General features: G+C 48.9%; 6 protein-coding genes across 6 annotated transcripts; 4 read left to right on the forward strand and 2 right to left on the reverse strand.

Annotated features, from left to right (window-relative positions):
• Nucleotides 1-931: 931 nt before the first annotated feature.
• Nucleotides 932-3,159, forward strand: VC83_03628 (uncharacterized protein; the record flags this gene model as incomplete). The annotated part of the gene is made up of 7 exons (XM_024467272.1): nt 932-986; nt 1,048-1,113; nt 1,944-2,009; nt 2,134-2,286; nt 2,358-2,723; nt 2,779-2,829; nt 2,882-3,159. 7 exons carry the CDS (start codon nt 932-934, stop codon nt 3,157-3,159), a joined length of 1,035 nt encoding a protein of 344 aa, XP_024325733.1.
• Nucleotides 3,160-4,772: 1,613 nt separating this feature from the next.
• Nucleotides 4,773-5,357, forward strand: VC83_03629 (uncharacterized protein; the record flags this gene model as incomplete). The annotated part of the gene is made up of 3 exons (XM_024467273.1): nt 4,773-4,874; nt 4,928-5,008; nt 5,082-5,357. 3 exons carry the CDS (start codon nt 4,773-4,775, stop codon nt 5,355-5,357), a joined length of 459 nt encoding a protein of 152 aa, XP_024325734.1.
• Nucleotides 5,358-5,743: 386 nt separating this feature from the next.
• On the forward strand, nt 5,744-7,091 carry VC83_03630 (uncharacterized protein). Its single transcript, XM_024467274.1, has 2 exons — nt 5,744-6,559; nt 6,616-7,091. Exons 1-2 carry the CDS (start codon nt 5,963-5,965, stop codon nt 6,868-6,870), a joined length of 852 nt encoding a protein of 283 aa, XP_024325978.1. The 5' UTR covers nt 5,744-5,962; the 3' UTR covers nt 6,871-7,091.
• Nucleotides 7,092-19,192: 12,101 nt separating this feature from the next.
• On the forward strand, nt 19,193-20,431 carry MED8 (mediator of RNA polymerase II transcription subunit 8). The gene is made up of 2 exons (XM_024467275.1): nt 19,193-19,359; nt 19,434-20,431. The coding sequence occupies exons 1-2, from the start codon at nt 19,235-19,237 to the stop codon at nt 19,942-19,944; spliced, it is 636 nt and encodes a 211-aa protein (XP_024325977.1). The 5' UTR covers nt 19,193-19,234; the 3' UTR covers nt 19,945-20,431.
• Nucleotides 20,432-20,644: 213 nt separating this feature from the next.
• VC83_03632 (uncharacterized protein) lies at nt 20,645-22,116 on the reverse strand (the record flags this gene model as incomplete). The annotated part of the gene is made up of 2 exons (XM_024467276.1): nt 20,645-21,373; nt 21,478-22,116. 2 exons carry the CDS (start codon nt 22,114-22,116, stop codon nt 20,645-20,647), a joined length of 1,368 nt encoding a protein of 455 aa, XP_024325976.1.
• An 883-nt stretch (nt 22,117-22,999) lies between these two features.
• Nucleotides 23,000-26,205, reverse strand: VC83_03633 (uncharacterized protein). The gene is made up of 3 exons (XM_024467277.1): nt 25,575-26,205; nt 23,222-25,519; nt 23,000-23,171 (listed from the first exon to the last, which is right to left on the reverse strand). Exons 1-2 carry the CDS (start codon nt 26,160-26,162, stop codon nt 24,410-24,412), a joined length of 1,698 nt encoding a protein of 565 aa, XP_024325975.1. The 5' UTR covers nt 26,163-26,205; the 3' UTR covers nt 23,000-23,171; nt 23,222-24,409.
• Between the last annotated feature and the right edge of the window lie 1,126 nt (nt 26,206-27,331).

Consider the following 27,331-nt stretch of genomic DNA (forward strand, 5'->3'; position numbering starts at 1 on the left):
TTATCCTGCGTAGCCTCCTCCACCCAGTGTAGCGCAGTGCAATATTCACACTCATGGTTAAGCTGTCCAAGGTCGTGCGGGGCAGCCATAACAAATCGAGAGAGAAAGCCAGGCGGCTTAGGCTGGCGAGGTGCAAGAGGCTCCTCAGTAGGGGTAGACTGCATACGGTGTGGAGTAATAGGGCGAAGTGGTATGGGGATTGGAGGCTGACGGCGAGGGCGACTGCGGCCGCGCCGTTGCAGAGGGGCGTCCGTAGGAGGCTGTGGGCGGGCCGTAAGCTGGTAGTCACTAAGTAGGGCATCCATAGGAGGCTATAGACAGTCCGTAAGCTGGTATTCACTAAGTATAAAGGGAAGTACTGCCGTAGGTGGTGTTGTCCTACCATGGGCCTGTATCCTATGGCGAGAATTCTGGGAGGTAGATCATAGAGAGCACATTGCGTACCGGCGACCTAGGCAATTCGTACGGAACAGCGACGACTCCCAGTACGCATGGCAGTGGGAACACCGAATTGGAGGGGAGGAACTCATAAGACCTATATCAAAGGCAGAGTCTACAGCTAGCTTTAGGAGGTAGAGCTATATACATTAATAGTTACGGGTGCAGACAGGGGCTACGGATGGCAGGTACAGACCATAGAACAGTGGATCCTAGGGTGAAAACTGTGCACCTTAAGCCTAGAGAAGTAATAAGCGGGTCTATATATGCCCTAACCAATCATGAATCTTGCCATTTTGTAGCCAATCAATCCTGCAGGGGGTAGCCAAAATGTATTATAATATAGACGAGTATTGTGCACCGGCGCCGTAGGCGCCAGTTTGTAACTCTGCCTGCAGTAAGTGGTCATGTGATTTGGTGTTACATCACGTGATCTATGACATGTAACCCCTCCACAGTTTCACTTTCCTATAAGTTAACAACAACAGTGAAGATGTCCGCCCCTGCCCCCACCACTGAGGCTTCTGGCCTCAATGAGGCTCCTCGTGGTAAGTAAACCCCTTTCCTTTTGTTATTTGAATTGATTACTGTATGCTAACTTGTGAATAGAAGAAGAAGCTCCTGCTTCCCGCTCCCGCTACCATGACCACCACCACGATGACCCTGACTGTAATGGTGGGTGCACCAGATGTGAGAATCTAGCCACCCAAGGAAGGGATGAATTTACTAAGACAACACACTGTCTTAGAAAACAGAGCCAAAGGGTCGTAGCTTAGATTATTCCACAACGCAGCAATCAGGTGTGTGATGTAGTGAAGTGGTTCAGACAAGTTGCAACAAATGTTGAGTCTGGGAACTCAGGGGTAAGTCAGAGGTTAACACCTCACTGACTTTTCAGAAACAAGGAGTAACAAGATGAATGCTTGGAAGCTTGGAAAAGACGTGGAAGTATGTGATAGTCGATTTACTGTATTGTCTGCTTGCCCTTTCTTAAGGAAAGGGCAATCCTATTTATGCTAAAGGAATGTAGTTCTCTCATTTTCCAAGACTTTCCATGACTTACCAGGCTTGGTAACTGTAGTTGACGTAAGAGAATCCCATAGAACCATCTCTTAGGTTCGTAGCCTATAGGAAGTAAAAGGAAGTCCAAGGTCAGAGTACCCCTATAGACAAATTATGTCATAGACAAATTATGTCATAACTTAACCAATCTTGTGGGTAACTAAAGAGCGATAACATGTAATGAATTATAGAGGTTTGTAGGAGCTTTTAGAGCTATCGTTCATGCTCCTAGGCCTCTAGTTGGTAGAGATATGTCATGTGGTAGTATGAGTGATGTCATGTAATGAATCATAGAGGGTTGTAGAGATATGCTATGTGATAATATCGGCCCAGTAACTAAGGAGCGATGACGTGTAATGAATCATAGATGGTTGTAGCAATCGTTGAGTAGTATTGCTCTTGTTGTTGGTGTGATAAGCCAAAATATGTATAGTGACTTGTAGGTTTTGAGGAGGAGATTTCCAAGTTTGCTCTTGAGTTTGATAGCAAACTGAGTGCAACGAATGTCAGTATGACACTGACCCTAACTCCGACGACTCTGAATCTGCCTAGGGCTGGCACTGCACCAACAGCCAATGATAAGTAACACCCCTCCCCCCTCCGATTGATAGATTGATACTAACGACTGGATAGATGAGCCTACTGGCGCCTCTCCGCTGGCCCTGACCTTCCCCGCAACCTCCAACATGGCCGCGTCTGTGCCTCCTGGCCCGCGTGCCTCCTCAGCGAGCGAATCTGTGGTGGTCCCATCCCCCGCAATGCCCACATGCCCGGCTACGGCCATAAGTAAGTAACACCATTCCCCCGTCCGTAAACCATCTGTAAACTGTGTAGATTGATACTAACAGTAAGTATAGGTCGCCCGCAGGGCCTGGTGGTCGACTCCCTGACTCCCAGCCAGCAGATGGCACTGCAGCTGCTGCGCTCTGGCCTCCTAGAGGAACCCTGTCACTCCCGCGCCCTCGCAGCTGTCCTCACCCTCCCTGACGCCCGCCACTTGGAATTTCGCGCCCTCGACTCGTCCGGCCCGCCGAACCTCGTGAGGATGCAGAACCTCGAGGCGGCCATAGGGTTTACAGTTGGCGAGCTTGTCCAGCCACCATGTACCGACTACGTGGCCGGATATGGCCAGTTTGCGGGGTGTGTCCGGGTGGAGGGACTCCTCCATGAGAGCTGCACCAACTGCCACTTCGGTGGCGAAGGCGCGCGCTGCTCGCTCGATGGTAAGTTTTCTCTCTCCCTCTTGTTTTGGTTTCTGTACTAACATGGATGGAGTAGCTTCTGCGGTCCCATCGGCGCCCGGTACGGGTAGTCCTTCAGGACGTTTCAGTAAGTCCCCTCCCTCCCTTGTTGTTTGCAGTCCGTAACTAACTTGTAGAAGGTCTACGTGCTCAGCACCCTGCTGCGTCAGCCGCCTCATGCACCACCGAGGCGCTTACAGGTGGGGTGGGCCGTGGCCTAAAGCGGCCCCCCCAGCTAAAAGATACGCGCCCGTCCCGCCATGCCCGAACGTCATCACCCGCTCGCGCTGCTGCCTCCCGCGCACCTCCCACCCACCGCCCTGATGACCCCTGCTATGTTGGGAATGAGGAGCACCCCACCCACACCTGTTACGATGGTCACGGAGGTCAAAAGCCAGTCCGGAAAATAATAAGCTAGATTGAATCTAAAGAGAGAAGAAGAAGAAGAAGGAAGGAAGGTGAGGCTATTCCTCATAATATACAGTTGTCCGCTTAGCGGTTGTAGCCTTGGTGGCTAAGGCTGCACCCGTAACAACCGTAACAACCATAACAACTGTAACAACTGTAACAACCGAACAACCGTAACAACTGTAACAACCGTAACAAGCTGTAAGCTATAATCGTAACAACACCCTCCATGCCTGGATCCATCGTTTCCGGGCTGCAAGCCCAGCCTCCCGTAGGAGGCTCTGCCTAGGGCACACCCTTGCTGGGGTGGCGATGGATTTCGTCACCTCTACTGAGGCTGCCTCTCGCGGGACCTTCTATACAGAGGTTGTGGCAGGGCTAAGGCCGGAGGAGGAGGAGGAGGATGGAGAGGGAGAGGAAGGGGAGGAGCGTGAGGAGGAGGCCTAAGGGCTGTATATTTATGTAAAGTAGTGTAGAATAGTAAATGACACGCCTACGGGCAATGAACCTTGTTTTATTTCTTGTAAAAATGTGATTAAAGTAACTCGTAGATGATTACGGATGTTTACGGATGAAATCTAAACCTGCAAACGCCCGTAACCACCCATAAATAGAGTTAAGGTAAGCAGTAGAATAGTAGTATAGATAGTATTTCTAATTAATATCACATAATACCTCTGGATATACAACGTTTGGTATAGTGTTATCGTCACCTTCTGGAAGTAGAACGTGTAAGCCAGCTACGGATGACGTCCGCGACATTGCAACATAGAATTGCCCATGACTAAACATAGCTGCCCATAGATCAACACCTACATGCTTAAACGACTGGCCTTGAGACTTATTAATAGTCATAGCAAAGCATAAGCAGACAGGAAATTGTTTACGGGAAAACTCTATGTGCTAAGCCTATAGAAGTAGGAAGTGGGGCTAGAACCTAACATAGCCAATCCTGAATTTTGACAAATGATAGCCAATCAATTGGTCTTGGCCTTTTATAATGTAGTATAGTATAGAATACTACCTGTTGGGGGAAACGGACATTCCCGTGGGATACGGTGGACTTTTACGCCCAAAATGACAGGTTTTCCGCAGGGAACTGTCCAGCAGCTTCCTGGTTGGCTCACGAGTTAGACAGTGGCGCGCCAGGCTATTGAAAGCCACCGACTGAGCTCAGCTAAAGCCCAGAGAGCTCAGCTCGTCAGGGTCTTGGGGGTTTCCCCAGGCCTACAAATAGCGTACGTAGGCCCGTAGATTAGGTTGTAATTCAATTGATTATATTATACTATTTTACTGTACTCTACTGTGAAGCTTCTGCTCCGTTGCCCGAAGAGACTGATTACGGTTGTCGGAGATTACCACACAAATTCGTGTGTAGTTCCCCATATTCCGCAATTACGTCCAACAACACCGACGATTATACATGAATATGTGTTGCAATGGCCAATTTAAGCGAGCTTAGCCGCCTTCATATGTTATAACCACATACCTTTTACTCTCTTTCCTTTAACAACAACTTTCAAAAAACAACAACTTGAGGTCAAGTTGGTTGAGTAATTAACTGCACTTACTATTGAAAAGGAAGCTGTCGGTGTCTTGAAAAGCCTATACGCCATCCTCACAATGGTGGGCCCAGTGAGGTCCAGGCGTAGAGCGCAGAGGTTGACTACAACATATGGCTACAGACGAGCCTTGAAAGATATCCGTCAGCCCGGAAAAAGATCAGTTAGTGAAGTCATAACGTTCATATAATGTTCCGCATACTTATACCCCGCTAGACTCCTGAGGATAGAAAGGGATACAAGAAGCTACTCGAAGAACTTCGTCAACGTGAGGACAACCTCACCAAGGTGAAGCCAGTAAGTTGCAATTAAACCCATAACACGCGTTTATATTTCAAGTTTTTCGGCCTAATGCAGTGTTGCTTCCCAGGGAAAGCAGAATGGGAAAAATGACCCTGCAGAGGATGAAGAATATGAAGTCGAGAGAGTCCTTGATTCTCGCGTCAGCAACGGGGAGCTCAAATTTTACGTCTTGTGGAAGGGATTTTCGATGGAGGAGGCTACATGGGAACAGCGTTCGAACTTAGAGAATTCGACGGAAGCTATTGATGAATATTTCCGTGCCCATCCTGGCAACCCTGGCGGACCCCAGTCATACAATCGTTTCGGCGGTCGATCTCTGAGGGCGATTGAGAAAGCAACATAGGCCGAACAGGCATTCTAGCCTCTGTGTGTTTGCTGGCATTACTGTTGCCTGCTGCCTGTTGCTCTGTAGATATTCGGACGGCTTTTTTGCTTTATTCGTTGGCGTTCAACGGGAGGGGTTTCAATGTCGAACGTCAACAATCTCGTTGAGCCAAACAGAACATGAAGGTCGAAAAATCAGATCATGAAGCTTCAAATACAAATAACGTTTGACATCCACTGGCGGAATTATGAGGAAGGGCCTTTATTACATGCGCGGACCTTCGTTATATCCCGATCTGGTCCACAGCTCCATTACTTGTCACAAAAGGTTCAAATCGAAAGGGATGATCTGCACAAATATGCTTTAAGCTGTCACTCCTAGTTAGCAATGTCACCAATTGCAACAAATGATGCTATAGTACTTTATATACGCGACGAAATGTTTGCCATTCTTCGTTCGCCAACAAAGAAGCAAAGGTGTTGTTTCCCGCTAGCGCGACCAGATGCATCGTCAGATCGCTCCCATTTGCCGTCACACCGAACTATTTCCACCACTTACTTCTCTGAGCTACATCAAAACCTGAGCCCTACCCTACCATCACCCTCACTCAACACACCATCGCTATGGATTCCGTACGCGCTGCTCTGCAGCCCATCACACACAACCTTCCGGCACCGATCCGTGAACTCGGAGTCTCTATCCTCGGTAGACAATGCTACGACACGCTTCTCCTTGAAATCGACCCAACCGCGACCGAATGCATCAAGCTCGCCATCTCCAAAGGCCTCGGAATCGGCATCATCGGCGCCAGCTCTGTCGTCAAGGTTCCCCAGATCCTCAAGCTCGTCAACTCGAAATCCGCGTCGGGTATCTCCTTCCTCAGCTACCTCCTCGAGACGTCGGCATACTTGATCGGCCTGGCGTACAATGTTCGCTCGGGCTTCCCATTCAGCACGTTTGGCGAGACGGCACTCATTGTGGTGCAGAATATCGTGATCTCGGTGCTGGTACTGAAGTACAGCGGACGCGCCACGCAGGCCGCGATCTTTGTCGCAGCGCTCGCAATGGGCCTGACGACGCTGTTCAACGCTGATCTGGTGAACATGAAGACCCTGAGCTACTTCCAAGCTGGTGCTGGAGTCCTGGGAGTCGCAAGCAAGTTACCGCAGATCGCGACGACCTGGCAGCAGGGAGGAACTGGACAGTTGAGCGCGTTTGCTGTAAGTCACAGGATGTTCCCAAGTCATAGATGCACTATACTGATTTTAATGCGCAGGTCTTCAACTTTTTGGCTGGCTCGCTCTCACGCATCTTTACAACCCTACAGGAGGTGGATGATAACCTGATTCTATACGGATACGTTGCTGGATTTGCCCTCAATGCTGTGCTGGCCGCTCAGATGGTGTACTACTGGAACGCACCATCCAAGAAGTCCGCAGGGAAGCAAAAGGAGAAGCCAGCTGTTGGTCAAACTACGGCCACTCCGACGAAGGGTAAGGGCAAGAGCCCAACTACTCGTCGCCGCGGATAGGCTCTGACGCTTGATATTTCTCGTTTCCGTAGCTTGACTCATGATACGCCGTTGATGTCGCTATTTAATATTTTTAATACTATATTATCGACTTTGAAAGAAGTGCCATGAATTCATTCCATGTTGATGTCAAATGTTTGCTGCTTATTCCCTCGAGGCGTTGAGACTCTGAATAGCCACACTCATACGAATGATCATAGTAGCCCTATACAAATCCATTACTAAATAATAAAGTCTTGCTGCTGTAAATGTATAGTAAAATTACTTCATAGGCTGCTGGAATCAACATCAAAGAAAGGGAGAGTCATGAGGGCAAATTATCCATTTGACAGCCTTGCCAGATAATTCGGTTCGGCGATTGTCAGCCTTGCATTGCCCACCTGTAAAGGACTTCTTGGCGAGTAGGGCAGTGGGAAGTCACGGGAAGGAATATACGTAGAATCCTGGTCTATTGATACGAAGACTGAACGCTGACCTTCCTCCGAAGGTCCGCGTTCCTACTATATAGTTCTACGTGTCCTGTCCGGACCGACATGCCTCCGTCTTGGCACTGAAGGGCACGTGAGTATTGCCCGCACGTGATTCGGTTCGTGACAATATCCCCCCCTTTGAGGCTCAAGCCCCTTTGAGCCCCCGATCCCGAGATTTGCTCGTCGCCTGATTGCCTTCCCCGCTATGGGCACGCCACAGCACTTCAACCGCCCCGCAAACCCTTCCATTCTTGGTGGGGAGTTCAGCCCCTCGCGTGCCCCCTGCAAGAAGCCCGTCATCCCAATGTGTCTACGCTGCTCCAAGAACGTCTTCAAGTTCAAGACGGAGCTGAAATGCACCCGCGCGAACAGCATGGCCCGATGCCAGTATTGCTCGGATCAACACTGTCACTGCTTGCCCGTGAGTCCTCCGCATATCCCCCGCATCGCTTGATTGTCCTCGGCCTAATCTGTTTAGATCCCCAAGTTTGCGATCAAGAGATTCAATCGCATGATGGTTGCGCACGCGCAATTCATGGCTTCCTGGAACGTGGATGAGATGGTTATCCCTGTCATCAAGGCCCGCTCCCAAATCCTCAAGGCCCGCCAGGCCAAGTACACCCAGTTCGTCGAGCGTGGCAAGAATCTCCTTCTCGCCGCCGCGCCTTCGGTGCGGACAGTAAGCCCGAGAAGATCGACGTCGGCCTCGCCCTCCTTGCTGTTGCTGACAACATCAAGGCACTTCAGCGTGTCGCGCGCTTCAAGGCCGACATGTATCAGGCAAAGGTACGCGTCGCTCCCGTTTCCCTTCCTGTTCTCCAACTAACCTCTCTTAGCACCAGCACAATCCCGCTGTCGCCACCTGCGGGGAGTACGAGAGCTCTGATAGCGAGGTGGAGTCAGAGGCTTTCCCTGGCGAAGATGACAACGACCTAGAGCTGGAGGCCAAGCTGGCCTGTCAGCCAGAGCCCTCCCCCACTCGCTCCCACATCTCCAACGACGACTTCTCCGACGTTGAAGATGGTGACGTCGCTGCTTGATAACGCTTGCGCCACATTAGATAGTTGAGCTCCGGTTCTAGAATAGCGAATTGATGCCCTATGTGGCTTTTCTACTCTTGTGTTTACTATCCGTGACCTGTGCGTGAGCTTACTGCCTCTTGTGGTGTGGTTCTAGCAATGACACGTGGAAGGTTGGGTGAATCCCCATGTCCCATGGCAACTCAAGCCTATAGGCCTGCTTTCCAATGATCTCTACGATCTTGAAGGGCCCTACGAACTGTTCCGCGAGCTTTCTGTTTGGCCTCCGCAGCTTGATGTTCTTTGTGGAAAGGAGGACTTGGTCCCCCATGCTATATTCCTTTGGCTTCCTTTTGAGATTATAGTGCTTCGTCTGCGACTGCGTCGCTCGGAGCCAATGGTGCGCCAGCACTTCCCTTTCCTCCTGGAGCTTCTGTATTCTTTCAAACGGCTCGAGTGCATCCCCCTTTTGAGGGGCGTCCGCGACACTCACATCTGGCATACGAGGATCAAAGCCTTTTAATGCCCGGAAAGGTGTTGTTTGAATTGTCGAATGGAAGGAGTTATTATATGAGAACTGGGCGATGGGTAGGAGTACTACCCACTCGTCCTGGGAGCTTGTGCAATACGACCGAAGGTAGTGTTCGATTGTTTGATTCTGGCGCTCAGTTTGTCCATCCATCTGCGGGTGGAAAGCGGTGCTCAAACGCTGGCGAATCTTTAAGAAATAACAGAGGCAAGACCAGTAGCTACTTGTGAATACAGATCCCGTATCGGAGACAATTCCCTTTGGAATCCCGAACTCTGTGATAACGTAGCGGAGGATAAGTGTTGCCAAATCATTGGCATTCACCGTCTTATTCGTTGCGATATATAAGGCGTACTTTGTGTATCGATCCACAACTACAAGTATGGAATCGTACGCCTTCTTCGTCAACGGGTGAAGGCTTGGTGGGAGGCCTGTTATAAAGTCCATGGAGATCTCTTCTCCTGGGCCGTTTGGTTGTGGAAGCGGCTGCAACTCGCCGTATGGGCGGTGACGCTTCACTACCATTTTCTGGCAGATTTGACAGGTCTTAACGTATTCCTTTACGTCCTCCCTCATTTTTGGCCACTTATACTTCCGAGTAAGTAGTTCTGTGGTCTTCGCCACGCCAAAGTGACCTGCTAACGGGTCATCATGATGGATTCGGAGGAGCTCTTCAATGAGGGCTGGGTCTCGAGGAAAGGGGATGATGCCTTCCCTCGAAAGGACTCCGCTTTCCTGATGAAGAGCCCACTCTCTCTCTACGCCTTCCGTCCGTGGACGCCTCTTTGTCATTCGCAATGCTCGATCCTTCAAGAATGGGTCACCACTTTGGACTTGAACGATGAGCTTGCGAAGATCAAGGGATGGCTCCTCGTACGGTGCTTCTGTAGCTGCCTCTCGCATCACGCAACAGTGAGGCAGGAAAGCTTGTGTATCCTCTGCGTGCCCCTCGCGGGGGTGCAGCTTTAACTTGTCCACTTCGTGGAGGATATCTTGGGTTACCGTTTGCTCGCCCGCTTTTGCGAAGACGGCGCGGATTCGAGTACTCTTTTGCAACGCATCGCCCTCGCTGTTCTCTACAGCTTCACTATAACCACGGGCCAGCTTTTGCTGGAGCGTGGGTAACAACCCATCAAATGCTTGATGTTGCGTTTCGACGTAGTCCGGTCTGCGACTCGGACCGTCCGCGGGGTTGGTGCGGCCAGGCCTATGTTCAATCTGAAAATCGAAACCTGCTAGGAACTCGATCCAGTGGGCCTGCCAATTATTGATTGATACTTTCTTCATGAAGTAAATCAGATTATTATGATCCGTCCGTACTATAACAGGAAAATTACTATCTTGACAGTAGTGATGCCAATGCTTAAAGGCCGCGACGATCGCGAGAAGCTCAATATCATGGGTGTCATACCTGATCTCTGCATCCTTCAATTTCCTCGAATAGAAGGCAATGGGGTGCCACCGTGTGACCCCCGCTACGTCGGTATATGGCTGCGTAAGAATTCCCGCAATCGCCATTCCTGAGCCGTCGGTCTCCAACCTTATCGGCTGAGCTGGGTCGAAGTGGCAGAGGAGAGGGGCAGACGTGAAAGCATCTTTCAACGTCTGAAAAGCCCCCGCTGCCTCAACGTTCCAGAGGAACGGGCCTACCTTCTTTCCTTTCTCACTCCCCTTAAGGAGTTCTGTGAGCAGTTGTGCAATACGCGAATAGTCCGCGATGAACCTCCGGTAGAAGTTCGCAAAGCCTAAGAAGACCTGTAGGTCTCGGAAGGTTGTTGACACTAGCCAGTCTGTGATTGTCTCGACCCGCGATAGGTCCATTGAGACCCCCTTCGTAGACACAATGAAGCCTAGAAACTCAACCTCTTTTGTTAGATAGCAAACTGAGTGCAACGAATGTCAGTATGACATGATCCCCCTTTTAAGGACGTTTGTGGGCTGTCTGCTTGCCCTTTAGCCAGGTGGCTTTCTTAGAAAGAAATTCTAGAATGAGCTTAGATGCATTTTTTAGATTTCTCTTAGGCTCCCAAGTGTTGTCACTTGTAGGATAGCCTTTCCACTTAACGAGGAAGTAGTCCTGACCTCTAAGTGTCTTTTTGTCAAGGATAGACTCTACTTCATATTCTGGTTGATCCAAGATCAGAACAGGAGGTGGAGGAGACTGAAGTGGTCTTAAGGAACTTTCTTGTGCCTTAGACAAGAGAGATGCATGGAAGACATTATGGATAGTCCAAGTAGGTGGTAATGCAAGCTCGAAAGCATTCTTGCCAATAGTCCTTGTGATCTTAAAAGGTCCAAGTCTTTTAGTATCAAGTTTGTCTGAAGGTCTAGTAGTTGTGATATGTCTTCTAGACAAAAAGACTTGATCACCAACTTTGAATTGTGGTGCAACCACCCCCCTGTTAAAGGCCTGAGCCTGCACGTCTTGTGCACGCTGTATTTGAACCTTGAGATAGTCCTGGAGGCCCTTAAGGTAGATGATTCTTTCAGTAGCAGAAGGGTTTTTGAAAATTTCAGGACAATTCAGTTCTGCCACTTCAAACCTAGGGTGATAACCATAGTTTGCATAGAAAGGTGTCTCTTTTGTGGTGTTAGAGACTGTGTTGTTGTAAGCTACTAGCACATACTTCTACGTCTTTTCCAAGCTTCCAAGCATTGATCTTGTTATTCTCTGTTTTTGAAAAGTCAGTGAGGTGTTAACCTCTGACTTACCCCTGAGTTCCCAGACTCAACATTTGTTGCAACTTGTCTGAACCACTTCACTACATCACACACCTGATTGCTGCGTTGTGGAATAGTCTAAGCTACAACCCTTTGGCTCTGTTTCCTAAGACAGTGTGTTGTCTTAGTAAAATCATCCCTTCCTTGGGTGGCTAGATTCTCACATCTGGTGCACCCACCATTACACCTTGTCTGCTTCAAGCTTCAACTATTTCTATAGCAGCACTTCGATACTACAATGGAGGACGACCAAGCTCCTACAACTACTGCTGAACAGCAGATGCAACAATGTTTGCCTTTATACAAACTATAGCAAACAAACTTGAGAATTTGGAAAACACCTTTCAAGCCAACACTTCAGCAACACAATCTTCAACTCAGACACATCATACAGAGCTTCCCACAGCTCCTCTGGCTATTTCGAGTACCCCAGGTGCACTTCCTAAAGTGCAAACACCAGATTTATACCATGGAGACAGGAGGAAGTTGAAGGGATTCCTTATGCAACTGGACATCTACTTCACCCTCAGGCCTCATCAGTTCACCTCAGATATTCAGAAGATATATTTCGCTGCCAGCTACCTCCGTGGATCTGCATTCAACTTCTTTGAGCCATATCTTAGAAGACTTAGTGGCAACAACCAAAATACCACTACACCTTTGGTTACCTCTTATGACCAGTTTCAAGAGGAACTTACCAGGACCTTTGGAGACATCAACGAAACTGCTACAGCAGAAAGAGAGCTACAGAAGCTATGTCAAAAGACCTCTGCTGGTCAGTATACAACAGAATTTAGGAGAATCACTTCTCACTTGACTTGGAATGAAGAAGCCTTAGTCTTCACTTACTACCAAGGGCTCAAGAGCTCTATTAAGGATGAACTCAGCAAAGAAGAACGCCCTACAACACTTCAAATGCTTATAGAGAAAGCTGTCAGACTTGATGATAGGCTTTTTGAAAGAAGAAAGGAGAAGAACCAAGACTGGCATCCAACAAGAAATTTCAACAATTACACCTCTACACCAACTGCTAAGGACTCAGCACCTGAACCTATGGACTTAGACGCCTCTATAAAGAGATCTACAGCAAATCCAGCACCTCAGCCTACAGGATACCCTCAAAAACTGAAAAGGGGTAAACTTACCCCTCAAGAAAGAAAACACAGAATGGACAACAACCTTTGTTTATACTGTGGCAAAGGGGGACACAGAATTCAGGAGTGCTATTCAGCACGGGGGAGTGCTGATTCAAAACATATAGCAGCCTCAGACACAGTCACAACTGCTATTCCTGAAAAACTTGAAAAATCCCTAGGAGGCACAACTTAAACTGAGACTATAACTTCTCCCCTAGACAACAAAGATGTGTCGATGGTGCTTTCTCAGAGTCTCACACACCTGTTAATCCCTATTCAACTCCATTTCAAACAACAGGTGTTGTCTACAAGGGCTATGATAGACTCTGGGGCAACAGGCAACTTTATATCTCAAGACCTCATCTTGACACACCAGTTACCTACAATTCCCAAACGCACTCCAGAGTTGCTCCGAGTCATTGATGGAACTCCTATCAGTTCAGGTTCCATTACCTGCAACACCCCAGTACTCAAACTTGAGATTCCCCTAGGAAAATCAACATTTTCAGACACCATCTCTTTAGATGTTATACCAATGAAGTACCCAGTTATCCTAGGTCTTCCATGGCTTCAAAGGCATGATCCAACTATCAATTGGAAGCATTTATCGCTTGGGTTTAGCTCAAATCCTGAGCTCAATACTGAAAAAACCCTTCAAGCCTCAGTTACCCCTATTCAGGTCCAAGACTCAAACTTGTCCCAGATCAAGGATTTTGACCAAACTATGGACGATATATCATCTCTGATATGGGTTAAACCTTTCCAACCTGTCCTGGAGATAGCAGCTACTTCAGATTTGGAGAAATCATCTCAGGAGGTCATTTTGCCTTTAGCATACCAAGACTACCAACATCTTTTTGACAAGGCAAAGGCATCAATTCTGCCAAAGCACCAGCCTTATGACCATGAGATACCACTCGCAGAAGGCTCAATGCCTCCCTACGGCCCTATCTACTCTCTATCTGAATTAGAGCTGAAAACTCTCAGAGAATACCTAGATGAGAACCTTAGTTCTGGCTTTATCAGACCTTCTTCCTCACCAGCAGGAGCTCCCATTCTCTTTGTCAAGAAGAAAGATGGCTCCTTGCGTCTCTGTGTTGATTATAGGGGCCTTAATGCAGTCACTGTTAAAAACAGATATGCTTTACCCCTTATCCCTGAGCTCATAGATAGGCTCTCTTCAGCAAGGATCTTTACCAAGTTAGATCTCAGGGGAGCTTATAACCTGATACGCATCAAGGAAGGTGATGAGTGGAAGACAGCATTCAGAACACGCTATGGTCATTTTCAATACCAGGTAATGCCTTTTGGGCTTGCCAATGCACCTGCTTCTTTCCAAGCTCTCATGAATGATATTCTAAGACCTTACTTGGATATCTTTGTTGTTGTCTACTTAGACGACATTCTTATATACTCTTTAGACACTCAAGAGCATGTTCTCATGTTAGACAAGTCTTAGAGAAGCTATCTCAAGCACAACTCTTTTGCAAACTTGAGAAATGTCTTTTCCATATGTCTCAAGTTGATTTCTTAGGACATAGAATTTCAACAGAAGGCATTCAGATGGACCCTGAAAAGACAAAAGCAGTACAAACGTGGCCTATTCCTTCCAGCATTAAAGAGGTTCAGTCTTTCCTTGGGTTTGCCAACTATTACAGGAGGTTTATACCAAGATATACATCCTTGGCTTTACCCCTTACTCAATTACTTCACAAGGACACTTTGTATCACTGGGATAAGACACAGCAAGATGCTTTCGATGCTCTTAAAGGAGAATTTAAAGAAGGGAAAATGTTACTACACTTTAACCCCTTGAAACCTGCCACTCTTGAGACAGATGCCTCAGATTTTGCCATTTCTGGAATCTTATACCAAGCTCCAAAAGACAAACAAGAAGAGCTACAGCCTGTGGCATTTTACTCAAGAAAGCTATCAGCAGCCGAACAAAACTATCCCATTACAGACAAGGAACTGCTTGCCATAGTATGTTCTCTAAAGCATTGGAGATGCTACCTTGAAGGGGCAAACTATCCTATCACTATTTACAGTGACCATTTAAATCTCTTGACCTTTACAACCACTAAACAGCTCAATCGACGACAAGCAAGGTGGTCTGAACAACTAGGAGGTTTTGACTTTGTTATAAAACATGTCTCAGGGGCCAAGAATCAAAGAGCAGATCTCCTCTCAAGAAGACATGACTACCAAGATTCTGCTAAAACTAGCAATACAAAGGCTCTGCTAGACTCAGCAAAGCTTATAGCAGCATCTTTAAGCAACCCTAGTACTACAGAGGACTTAGGGGTAAACTTATCCCCTCAAGACCAAGTTGCCCCCATTACCTCTTCTCAGGAACCAGAGACCTTTAAAGACTATACACCCTCAGCAACACTTCTTAAAGCATTCAAAGATGCTTACAACCATGATCCCTTTGCGAAAAGAACTTTGGAATACCTCCAGAAGAAAGGTTCCTCTCTTGAGAAAGTTGGACTACAGAATTTCTCAAAAAATCAGCATGGACTTCTCTTATTCAAGAACTATATCTATGTCCCAAGGGATAAACGATTACAGCTACACCTCCTACAGCAGTTCCATGATGCTCCAGCTGCAGGGCACTTTGGCTTTGCAAAAACTTATGAACTTCTAACAAGAAAGTTCTACTGGCCTAGTCTAAGGACTACTCTTCAAGACTATATATCTTCTTGCACTACTTGCAACTTGAACAAACCTACACGGCAAAAGCCCTATGGCCTCTTGCAGCCTCTACCTATACCAGAATGCCCATGGGACTCCATATCCATTGACTTTATAGTCAAGTTGCCTCCTTCTATCCCAAAAGGGGGTGCTACCCCTTATGACTCTATCCTTGTGGTGGTAGAAAGGCTCACAAAAATGGCACACTTTGAGCCTTGCAATGAGACTATCACAGCTTCTGAACTTGCGTGGCTATTCCTCAAGGTGGTCTTTAAATATCATGGAATTCCTGGACATTGGATCTCAGATAGGGGAGCAGTTTTCACTTCAAACTTTTTTAAGGAGTTCTCTAAACTCTTAAACATGGAACAACGCTTCTCTACAGCTTATCACCCTCAAACAGATGGCCAGACAGAGAGAGTCAACTCTGTACTTGAACAATATCTAAGAATTTATACAAACTATGCTCAAGACAACTGGGCAGATCTTCTCCATCTTGCAGAATTTGTTACTGTATTGCCTGCTTGCCCTTTCTTAAGGAAAGGGCAATCCTATTTATGCCAAAGGAGTGTAGTTCTCTCATTTTCCATGACTTTCCATGACTAACCAGGCTTGGTAAATGTATTAGAAATCAAGTGCGACCCACAACTAGCTTGCTAATCATGTAGCGAATGTAAGAGAATCCCATAGAACCATCTCTTGGGTTCCTAGCCTATAGGAAGTGAAAAGGAGGTCCAAGGTCAGAGTACCTATAGATAAATTATGTCATAACTTAACCAATCTTGTGGGTAACTAAGGAGCGATGACGTGTAATGAATCATAGAGGGTTGTAGAAGCTTCTAGAGCTATCGTTCATGTTCCTAGGCCTCTAGTTGGTAGAGATATGCCATGTGGTAGTATTGGCCCACCCCCTTAAGGAGGAGATTTTCTTAATAACTTGTTCAATGAGTGTCCAAATGATATGCCGTGATGTATGTAGCATAAACAGATGTAGTAGAAGAGTTTACAGCAATCGTTGAGTAGTATTGCTTCTGTTGTTGATGTGATAAGCCAAGATATGTATGTTGACTTGTAAGTTTGAGGAGGAGATTTCTAAGTTTGCTCTTGAGTTTGATAGCAAACTGAGTGCAACGAATGTCAGTATGACAACAGTGCGGACGTGTTGCGGATGCTCTTCCTTGCACTTCGAATAGATCAAGACGTCGTCAAGGTAGACAATGCACATCACATCTACAAGGCCTGCGAGCGCTTCATTGATATACGCCTGGAATGATGCGGGGGCGTTGCACAGCCCAAACGGCATCACTAAATATTCGAACAGGCCGTACCTTGTTCGGAAGGCAGTTTTCCACTCATCCCCCTTTCGGATTCTCATACGCTGGTACGCATCCTTTGCGTCAAGCTTCGTGAACACTGCGGCCCCGCTTAGGCGGTCGAGTATTTCCGAAATAAGAGGGATTGGGTGTCGATTCTTCACTGTCATGGCGTTAAGCCCTCGATAATCGACACATAGGCGCTTCGAGCCATCTGGCTTTGGGACGAAAAGGATGGGCGCTCCAGGTGGGCTCGTCAAGTGACGGATCCAGCCCCTCTGAAGCGAATCCTCAATGTAACCCCTAAGCGTCGCCAACTCCTTCTCTGAGAGGCTGTAGATTGGTCCCCACGGGGGTTGCTTTCCCTCCTCAATATCTATGGCATGCTCTGCCCTCTTTGAGTATTCTGGGAGCGACGCTGCCCCTTCATCGTCAAAGACGTCCTCAAAAGATTGGTATTCTCTTGGAACTGTTGGTGTAGGTCGGGGTTCCTGGGGGTCGTCCATCCGGTGTAGCATTGCTACATACACTGGTCCGCCTTTCCCCCGCAGCTCTTCCGCTTCCTCGTTTGAGAGATATTGGATGTTGTCGGTAGGGAATCGCCATGTCCCTCGCGTCCAATTAATCACTAGGTTTTCGCGGAGAAGCCATGGATACCCTAACATGAGGTCGTATTCCTCCATGGCCGTAGACGCAAAGAGGTGTTCTCTTTCTTGCGTCTTGCCCCCATCGTCCTTGATGCGGAGGGTGAGCTGGGACTTCCCAAAGAGAGGTATTTCCTGGCTTCCTACACCCCTTGCTGTGGTGTAGCTTGGTTCCCACACTCCCCCGAGCTCTTTTGCCACTAAGTGGGATATGAGGTTGGCGGTTGTGCCGCTGTCAACGAGCGCGCGAAGGGGTCGCCACGCTTCCACTCCTCGTACGTCGACGAGAATCGACAGGCTGTTCTTCCCCTGGGTAACCGCTCCATCCATCGGGATTTGGATAGAGGGCCCTAGTTTTTTGGTTGCAGGATGCCTTTTAGCTGGCTCCCCTGCTGTACCGCTCGGATGCGCTGCGCACCCTCGCCGTTCCTTAAGAAACACTGAGCGGTGCGGTGTCCCTCCTTTCCACAATGGAAACAGAGGTTGTTGTCCCTTCGCCGCTTCTCTTCCTCATCTGAGAGACGTGAGCGCTTCACTCCCGCTCTTTCTCTGCTTCGACTTCCCTGGTGGGGGTGCGAACCCCTCTTGTGAGGATTCTCCCCCCTCTTTTCTTCCTTGTGGTCCTTCTGACCCCCCTTTTCCTGGCCCTTTGGTAGGTTGGCTTGTTCAAACCGGGAGGCGAGCGCTATAAGGGCGCTTCGCGTCCGCGGAATCTCAGGATAAGTGATTATCCTCAAGCGTAGATCGGGCCGGAGCTTTGCGAGGAAGTGCTGAACTCGATGTTCTTCACTGTATGCCTTCAACTCCCCCTCTAACGTCTCGAGGTAGGTCGCAAAGGTTTGCGCAGACTGTCCGGGTCGCTGGCGCGCCTCCTCGTATTTGATCGCTGTCGAGAGGCCCCGATTAACTGGATCCTCAACGAGGTCAAGAAGGAACTTCTTGAACCCCTTCCAAGTCTTCTGGAAGTCAGGTTCCTTCTCGTGTCGAAGCCATGCGCTCGAGGTTCGCCCTCGAGCCACGTTGCCGCCAAGTCACAGCGGAGCTCGTCTGATTTATTCAGACTTGGCTCTAACCGAAAGCTTAACTCGCAGCTTGTGACGAATTCTGAGTGCTCTCTGACCGTTCTTCCCTTGTATGGCGCGATCTGCCGGGGTCTTATGCTCTTCGGCAGTCCCCCATAAAAGACGGAGCTGGATGATGCGACACTTGGGTCGTCGACGGGGAGGCCTGGCGGTAGAACTTCCGCAACGTCCCCGTCTTCCAACTGCTTCCTTAGCCGCTCAATTCGCTCGGCCGCCTCCTTGAGCTGGAGCTTCGCAAGGAGTTCTTCCTCGATGGCCTGGGCAGTTGCTAGCTGGTCCTCGATCCCTTGCTGACTTTCAGCTGGCGGCAGAGACGCTGCTTCGCGACTGCCACTCCCTTCGGTGTCTGCGGTCTGAGTGCGGGTGCGTGGCGGCATGGGTTCGGCTTCTCTTTTGACTTCCCTCACTGGGCTACTCTTCCTAATCGTAGGAATGGTGGAGCGTTCAGAATGTAAAGGACTTCTTGGCGAGTAGGGCAGTGGGAAGTCACGGGAAGGAATATACGTAGAATCCTGGTCTATTGATACGAAGACTGAACGCTGACCTTCCTCCGAAGGTCCGCGTTCCTACTATATAGTTCTACGTGTCCTGTCCGGACCGACATGCCTCCGTCTTGGCACTGAAGGGCACGTGAGTATTGCCCGCACGTGATTCGGTTCGTGACACCACCTGTCTCGGTGACCCCCCACGACTCTTTGATGATACTTATCCATACTCCTTGTTACCATCGCATGATACAAGTGACATTCGCCCAACATGACGAGCCTCAACTCCGATGAAATGCGCGCCATTGACCAGACACGAACGCGACTGGATCAGCTAACCAAGAGCATTGGCGCCCTCAAGAACGACATATTACGATCTCCAGTTATGCCACCAATGTACGAATACCCCCACTACCCCATTCGAAAGATGGGAAGTCCAATTAGGATAGAAGCTGACAATACATCCATAGAGACTCGATCCAAGTACACTCCACAATCCTCGCCCAAAGCCTCAAAAACATCACCAACCACCTCTGCAAACACTCCGACCTCTTCTCACAAACGGTCGTCTACCCCTCCACCAACTTCCCCGGCCGGACCCAGGAAGGTCTAGTCGGGCAACTACTACGCAAGAAGCTCGAGCCGAGCGCCGAGAGCTGGGTCGAGGAAGGGCGCGCACTGGGAAAAACAGAGAACGTGGGGGGAGGACAAGACGAGAACCTCGATGAGCTGTGGAGCTTCGCAAAGGAATACGTGTTACCTCAGGTTGCGAAGGCGGCGCAGCTGAGTAGGTCTTCACTGGATGATATATATGCCGAGAGCGACGAGGAGGAAGAAGAGGCGGAGGAGGAAGGGGAGGAGGAAGGTGGTGAGAAAAAACATGCTTATGGTGATGGTGGGAGTCGGAATCCGGCGGGGATCTCAAGAGATCTCAATGCTATTACGCGGTTTATGACGACGGGTACGGCGACTGGCAACTGAATCCTGGATGTGGAATTCATGGTGTCAGATGTTCAATATGGGAACCACGTTGAAGGCGCTGCGCTTCCCTGTTATATCTTGAAGGTAGCCACTCACTGAAACGCGGCAACTCACCTTTATACCAGTGGCTAGTATCGAGGGATGGTGGTCTATGAGAAGGCTCTGATGAAAAAGGAGGTGTTGAAGGCCTCACATCTATACCCCAAAGGGTCGATCCCATCAACAACGCTGCAATAGTCATGGATTGCGGTCGTTCCTGCGAGCGTGATAGACAATGCTGGGCGAAGTCCTCTTGTTGGGCTTTACGGATCGTTTTAATATCTCAATTTTAGGCGGAACCAAGGAGGATATAGGCTGTGCGGAGGCGACGGCTTCGACTAAAGACAGCGAAGCAGTCGTACGGACGAAGTTTTCTTTTGTCTCGCCCAACTAAAATATAATACCGAAGCAAGAAGCATAAATAAATAAAAACATACAACAGTTGTTATTCGCTAGTTATCACCCGTATGTGACAGTTATGGAGCTGTAGTGGTATAAATATCGTCGCGGGCGACGAAAATGCGGAGTGACAAAGAGGTAGATAGGAGAAAAGTTATGTACAACGTGGGAACCCCAAGGACTGAAGCAGTAGTCACAGTCCCCCAGTTGTTAAACCGCAAATCATCGGGCACTAGCGCTTATATGCTCAGCACCTCCGTCTCTAACCCATCCCATGGCCATGCCTCTCCTCAAAGATCTCGTCCCACTTCAGCTCCTCCACCCACTTCGGCTCTTCCGCTGTCGAGTCCACACTTCTCTCCCCATCGCTGCCGACCCAATTCACTTCGTCATGCTCCTCGCGATCCATGGCATCGATCTTCTTCAGCGAAGACGGGAACACCCTATTTCTTATAAACCCCCTTAGCTTATGTTTCCCCGGAAACATAATCTTCTGCATCATATACGAGCGCTGCCGCTCGACCTCGCGCCGCGCAATGTTCTCTCTCACATAGTCATCCAGAGCGGCCGACTGGCGCCGCTCGCGCCTGTACGCCGGTGATGTGACACGGTCCGCGAGGGCGACGGCGTCCATTATTGCGCAGTTCGCACCGCGGCTGAGGGTGTTGCTCATGTTGAAAACGGCGTCGCCAAGGAGGGTGATATTAGGGGAGGAGGTCCAGGGCTGGACGGCCTCGCTTTTGCGGACGATGTTCACGTAGGCTGTGTCAAGGCAGATCATCTTGGCGAGCTCGCGAAAGCGAGGGTGGATGCCCGGCTGGGAAGTGCGCGCGAGCACCTCGGCTTGTAGCTCGGAGTGGGTGAGTTCGTTAGGGGAGCAGCGGCGGTTGTGGAAGTTGGCGTAGGGGGACCCAGCGCCGAGCATGATGTAGGAGTCTTCGGGATCGATGGTGTGCTGGTTGTAGCGTGTGGAAAAGGGGGCGAGGGGATTCTGCCAGGGGGCGAGCATGATATATTGATTGTTTGGGCAGAAGGTATACGTAAGAGTTAGCTTTAGGACCATACAGATGGGCGTAGTAGGACGGGAAGTTTTACCATTGATCTGCCGGGGGACCCTGATAACTTCAAGGACCTTTCCGTAAGCGGGACCTTGAAATAAATGACTGCCACGCCCAGGTCCTCAATGGTGGCATGGTTGATCAACTGCTTTCGAACATTCGAGTTCGTGCCGTCTGCACCTACTAAGAGGTCACACTCGTCGGTACTCCCGTCAGCGAAAAATGCTCTCACTCTTCCTTTCGGCAGCACCTCATAGCGCTCGAAGCAAATACCTGTCCGAACAAAGGGAGCCTGCTTCACGAGGGCTTCTCTCAGGTGCCACCTCGACACGGAGAACTGGTCCTTCGTGGGGTCCGAGTCCCAGGTGAGCATCTTGTTGCCATTTGCCTTGAAAAACTCGATCTTCTCCCCTCCCTCCGGCTGCTCCCCGATGCCGAAGGCGAGGTCTGCCCAGATGTCGCTCTTCAGTTTGCGCTTCAGCATCGACAGCGTGCTGCCTGACAGCATCACGCGGAACCCGACAACGCGGTCATCGATAGCTCTGTACCGCTCGTAGCATGCTAGCCGTATTCCCGGTGCTGAGTGGAGTATCTGTGCGAGGGCGAGACCTCCGATACCAGCGCCGATGATGATAACCTTCAATGAGTCGACGTCGTTAGATGTGGTGCATGGCATCTCGGATTTGGGATCTGCTCCGTCAGGAATAGTCTTATCACCCTGGTCTAGAAAAGCTGCTAAGGCCCTTTGTAATGGCAACATTAGATGTAGGGAAGGAAAATGTCCTTGGCCTTCTGTGTGGTTTTAATATCGTGTCCTGTGGCGATTCTTAGTTAAAAACCTTAGTGTTTACCTATATCCCGTGGCAAATATGATGCAGGTATAGAAGTCGTTAATATGATAAAAATGTAGAGTGGCCTAGGTCCTGGTCTAGAGTGACATGATTTCGAGCTGTAGAGCTGCACATCAGGTCGTCATCCCGCAATTTTATTCTGCTAATCAATCCGTTATCAACAGTCGCGCTACGTATTAACTCCTTATCAATTCTATGCTAAATAGTCGCCTAGTCCGAATTATTCACATCTTGTTAAAGACTGCACAGTTTCTTCGCTAAGTAGGTCCCTGCGTTTTCGGTTCTGGCAATCGGCGACTAAAAAATCCTTCTACTCCCCACATCTTGATTGGTCCTCCTCCTCTGGTAACATAGCGTCATATTGTGTAGGGAAGTTCCCTGACACTGTCAGGCTAGAGAAATTCTGACAGTGTACGTCTTGAGGAAGGCGTCATCAGCCACCCTTGCGTCTCCGGGCCTCTCATTCTCGGAATGCGCTGTTTTGCAAGCGTTAGGTCGATGTCGAACTGGCTTATAAGATGCGGAAGCGTTGCTGGGAAAACAGGATCGGGATTGGGGAGAGGCCGAGATCCCCACTATAGAGCCGGCTCTTGGTAACTTGCTCACTAGGGCAAGTGAAAACTCTGCACTGAGAACAGTGGGTAAGTCGGAGGTTTCGGGGGTTATATAGGGCCCTCAGAAGCCTATAAATCACTACGTAGGCCTATTAGAATAGGTAGGATGATTGAATTGATTACTGCATTATATATACTATATGCTGTGGATCGCCGTGTCTCGCCCCCAACAACCGTGCGAGTGCCGCCAATGGTGCTGATGTCGAGGAACTTGCATTTCAAATCGGCAGCGATCCATATGTTCAGCTCGCGACGACATACCAACCCTAGGTTGTTTAGCTATATCTTAATGACGTACAACACGAAACACACTCACCTCGCCTGTGCCATTCTTGTGGAAGGTGAGTCGTGTTGGCGTTGATCGGGGAACGCGCGCGCACGGGTCTACCGCCGTTTTCGAGCTTGCTGGCCACTTAACGAAGGGCGCAGTAGCGTTTGGCAGAGCTAGTCAGGCAGAGAAACTGAGTCATCGTTGTCCCTCGGAGACAACCTTGGATGGTGTTTGATCTCTTGGTTGAAATTCGGGAGCATGACGAGGTTATCCGTCGTTTGCGAGACTTTGCATAGTGGTGGGGCACAATGCCATGTGATTTGCGGTCCTGACCAAGTTAGGCTCCAATACAATAGCGTAGTTGAAGCAATCCGATGCTCCTGTCTCGAAAAGCACCGCAATCCTACACGACACAATATCTTACAGTTACAGTTACAGTTTATATTAAGCCACACCCTACATGGTGGGCCTCCATGGCCCGTCTCGACTCCTTAAGCTCATGTGCCCCCAGGTCTCGAACCTGGGATACCTCGACATGCGTGACACGCAGCATATATACTGACGTGAACCATTCATCTTGCAGGAGTTCTTGGTCTGTGGGATCAGCTTCATAATCTTAAGTATGAACGCCTTATTCTCCCTCGAAATCTCTTGCTCAGTAATGCGTGCGAAGGGCTTCACATTTTCTCATGGTACGCCGTGCATGACGTGGGCGAGAATTCCTAACGTCTCATTGTCTGCAATCTCCTTATACGATAGCAGAAATGGTCGAAAAAACTGATGCTACCTCATGAGAATATCCAACTTGTATTCTTCATGTCCAGCTGGAACGTCTGGTTAAAGACGAACCAGTTCCCACCCCAAATTAGGGTGATGAGCTACGCATGGATGAGATTATCAGTGCTGAACCCAAAAAGTGACGGAAAGGGCTGACATAATGCACGTACCATGGCGCCGAAAGACCAAATGTTTGTAGGGGTACCCCATCGACGGACGTGCTCTGCACTGCCAAGTGCAGTAATGTCTGGTCTTTCTTATTCGCAGGTGACATATCCGCTCCTTGAGCGAGAAGTCCCTCTGCTGCATATCCTGATTCGCGTCTGCTGGGAGTGGGGACTCTGAAATTGGTGCGTTGATAATCGATTTATCGAAGCGGTTCTGCTGGGGAATACATACTCGAATACTTTCGTTGCACCGGGGAGCGAGAGGAACAATCATCCAGCACGATTCTATCTACGGATTCTCCACAGAATATCCGGCCTCAAATAAATGTCGCAACTCTTGCTCATACTTTTTTTTTTCCAAAAGTTTTGCAGCTACAATCTCCCGCGCATCAGGAGCCCAGTAAGCCGATACCATTTTTGCAAATCTGTTATCCCGTCGCGGCTCAAATATTGGCTGTATATGTTGGACGAAAAGGTTGTATAGGCCTTTAGGGCTTTTTAGCGCGTGGAAATACCAGAAGTTTCCGATCTTCCAGCCTCTTCTCATGATGTCTGCGCGGTATCCTGCACTGCCGTACACAGATGGAAATGATTTCTCTTTTTCTTCGAATATGTCCATGAATTCTTGGCATGCGCTCTCAAACTTTTGAAGCTCTTCACCTTTGAACTCGTCCACGCCACGGTTGGTTATCCAATATGGCGGAGCTAGCATCTCTATAGGAAGCGAGCATGCCCACTCGAGATCGATGATGTATTTAATGTGCCAGTTGCTGTCCACAAAGATGTTGCCTCGATGTAGGTCAGTGAGATTAAAAACAAATGGCCCATGCCGAAGGTCTCGGCTTGTGAAGTAGGAAAGAAGTCCTCGCATTGTGAATAGGTTTGCCATCTGTGAAAAGCCATCTTCCTCGCTGATTATAGAGTTGGGCTGGTTTCGTATGCGGCTATCATGACATGCCAAGAGATCAGTGTAGTACGCATCTGTAGTCGTGTAGGTTGAATGTCTCGGTATGTTGGTCAAAATGCCTTCGTTTTCGAGGGAATGGAAATGATGAGCCAAGGGTCGATTTGTTAGCATAAGCACCCCTCGTTCGTCTATTGTCCAGGACCCAATACGAGGCAAAGGCAACTGACTTAAGGTAAGCATGATGTGAGATAAATCTTTAAAGAAGTTGGATCTCAGGTCACGATTGTGGCGGAGTTCGTCCCAGGATTCGGAAAGCAATTCTGCATCTGTAGTCTCGATATAGTCCATAATCAGATATCCATGGTCTAGAATGCCTTGACGGCTATGGCTTATATATCGACAAGGTAGGGTAGATGTAAAGAACCATGTTAAGGCACGTCGAATGTGCCAAGCCGTTCTCGTCCTCCAAGATGTATTTTCGGGCTTCGTAAACTATGTCATCGCATAAATTAGCATATGCTATAAAATTCAGCATGGGGATTTTTACACTCTGACCACCTGGAAATCCAAATCCCCATAAGAACGGTATTGGGACATCTGAGCAGTTTTCTTGAATCCAGATGAAGGCAGCGGCTTCGGTGCGGAGTTTCTCGTCTGAATTGCCGGGACATGTTGACTCTCCAACTTTGTAGGGCAGCGGTAGCCGAAGTAGCACCCGTTTCCTTGGATACTTCCTCCAATTATCAATGTATATCGGTATACAAACATTGAAGCTGCCGTGTTTCCACTCCTTGAAATCTCCAAATCGGCATGTTTCGCTTTTCGCAAGGGAGAGATGGAGTGATACGAGAGCCTTGAAGTCTTCGCGATGCTCGTAGATCCAAAAAAAAAAGTCCTCGCGTTGACTGGAATATGCTAATGGAAAGAGCACATTGTCCTCCTCATCGAGAGCTTCTGCCAATGTCATCTTCCCATACAGCAGTGGTAGGGTGACCGAAACGTTTGACGGGTGCTCAAACCCAGGAAGCGCCGATTCTGATTTTGGCGTAGCTTCATCTTCTCTGTTGAGGCTGCAACGGTCGTTATGAGGCAGTGATACTGTAGAAGGCATATTTTTGTCGTTCATAGTTGCCATCAAATCGGAGTACAGGGGATAGGATTTGAGGGTTTGTTTAGTTCCATCATACTAAACTAGCGTATCGCTATATCCACCCCATGCTCAAGCTGGAATCTGACTAATCATTTTGAAGTGGGTGCACCTCCCATCTTCGTCACCAACTACTGACATCTCCATCTCTGTCACTAACTAGTATCCCCTCCGCGCCCTCGCGGCGTCTCCAGTGCTTGACAACTGGCGAACGGTTGTCTGATCAGTAAGCGCTTTCGTGATGTCAGCCTTGGTCTTGCGATCGGCCTCAGCTTTCTTCGCTGCTTCGGCTTGAGCCGCCGCTTGCGCGGGTTGGGGTTCCTGCTCGTTGGGCATTTTAAGGTCTGCATATGGCTATTGTTTAGCTCCAAAAGCAAAGCATGAAGTCTGCCACACATACTTCGAGATTCAGAGTAAAAGATTGAAGAGTGCTCTGATGGAAGAACGTGAAGATTGAAGACTGCTGGTCGGATATTTTACTTGACAAGTCGTGAGTTAGAAAGAGCCTATTTATGCCTGCGGCGGATAATCGATTGAAGGGTTGGTGAAAGCAATATTGGGCGCTGATGGATTAGTGGAACGGTTGGGACCGGATACGTCCGCTGCCACGTCACTCCCACATGCGATCTAGCAAGTTTATGGCCTTACCTACGAAGGCTGTTTAAACAAGCACTCTGATTGCGTCCACAGTTTCTACATGGTCGTGCATGGTTGCAAAACTGTCGTATTGATTGATTGGTTGATTGATTGGTTGATTGATTGATACCACTAGATTTGGCGTGGGGCCCACCATGGTGCCTTGAGAAGATTGGCCAATTGTCGTCAGGAGCGACGAGACTGGATACGTGACAACTAATCCATCGCCCTACGAATGCACTGAAGCGAAATCTTCCCGTCCTCGAGCAGATACCCTCAATCCGACGGCCAGACCGAGAGGCAGAATCAGAATATCGAAGCCTACTTGCAGATCCACTGTAATCAGCACCAAGACAACTGGGTGGAACTCCTCCACTTCGCGGAATTGACCTACAATAACGCCTTCCACGATTCCATCCAGATGTCGCCAAACCAGGCCCGATACGGCATCAATATAGACCTAAGACAAGGGATCGAGGATGACCCCACCAGAAGGGAAGTGCCAGTCGCGAAAGATCGCA

The sequence above is a fragment of the Pseudogymnoascus destructans genome (genome assembly GCF_001641265.1).
Source record: "Pseudogymnoascus destructans isolate 20631-21 unplaced genomic scaffold scaffold_6, whole genome shotgun sequence".
Classification (NCBI taxonomy): Eukaryota; Fungi; Ascomycota; class Leotiomycetes; order Thelebolales; family Thelebolaceae; genus Pseudogymnoascus; species Pseudogymnoascus destructans.

Bases quoted from the DNA above. Each gene is read 5' to 3' on its own strand.
- VC83_03630 (XM_024467274.1), top strand. From the start codon at position 5,963: ATGGATTCCGTACGCGCTGCTCTGCAGCCCATCACACACAACCTTCCG. The intron at 6,560-6,615 runs GTAAGTCACAGG...TTTAATGCGCAG, and splicing joins GACAGTTGAGCGCGTTTGCT to GTCTTCAACTTTTTGGCTGG.
- MED8 (XM_024467275.1), top strand. From the start codon at position 19,235: ATGACGAGCCTCAACTCCGATGAAATGCGCGCCATTGACCAGACACGA. The intron at 19,360-19,433 runs GTACGAATACCC...ATACATCCATAG, and splicing joins TCTCCAGTTATGCCACCAAT to AGACTCGATCCAAGTACACT.
- VC83_03633 (XM_024467277.1), bottom strand. From the start codon at position 26,162: ATGGCAACTATGAACGACAAAAATATGCCTTCTACAGTATCACTGCCT. The intron at 25,520-25,574 runs GTAAAAATCCCC...GCGATGACATAG, and splicing joins GATTTCCAGGTGGTCAGAGT to TTTACGAAGCCCGAAAATAC.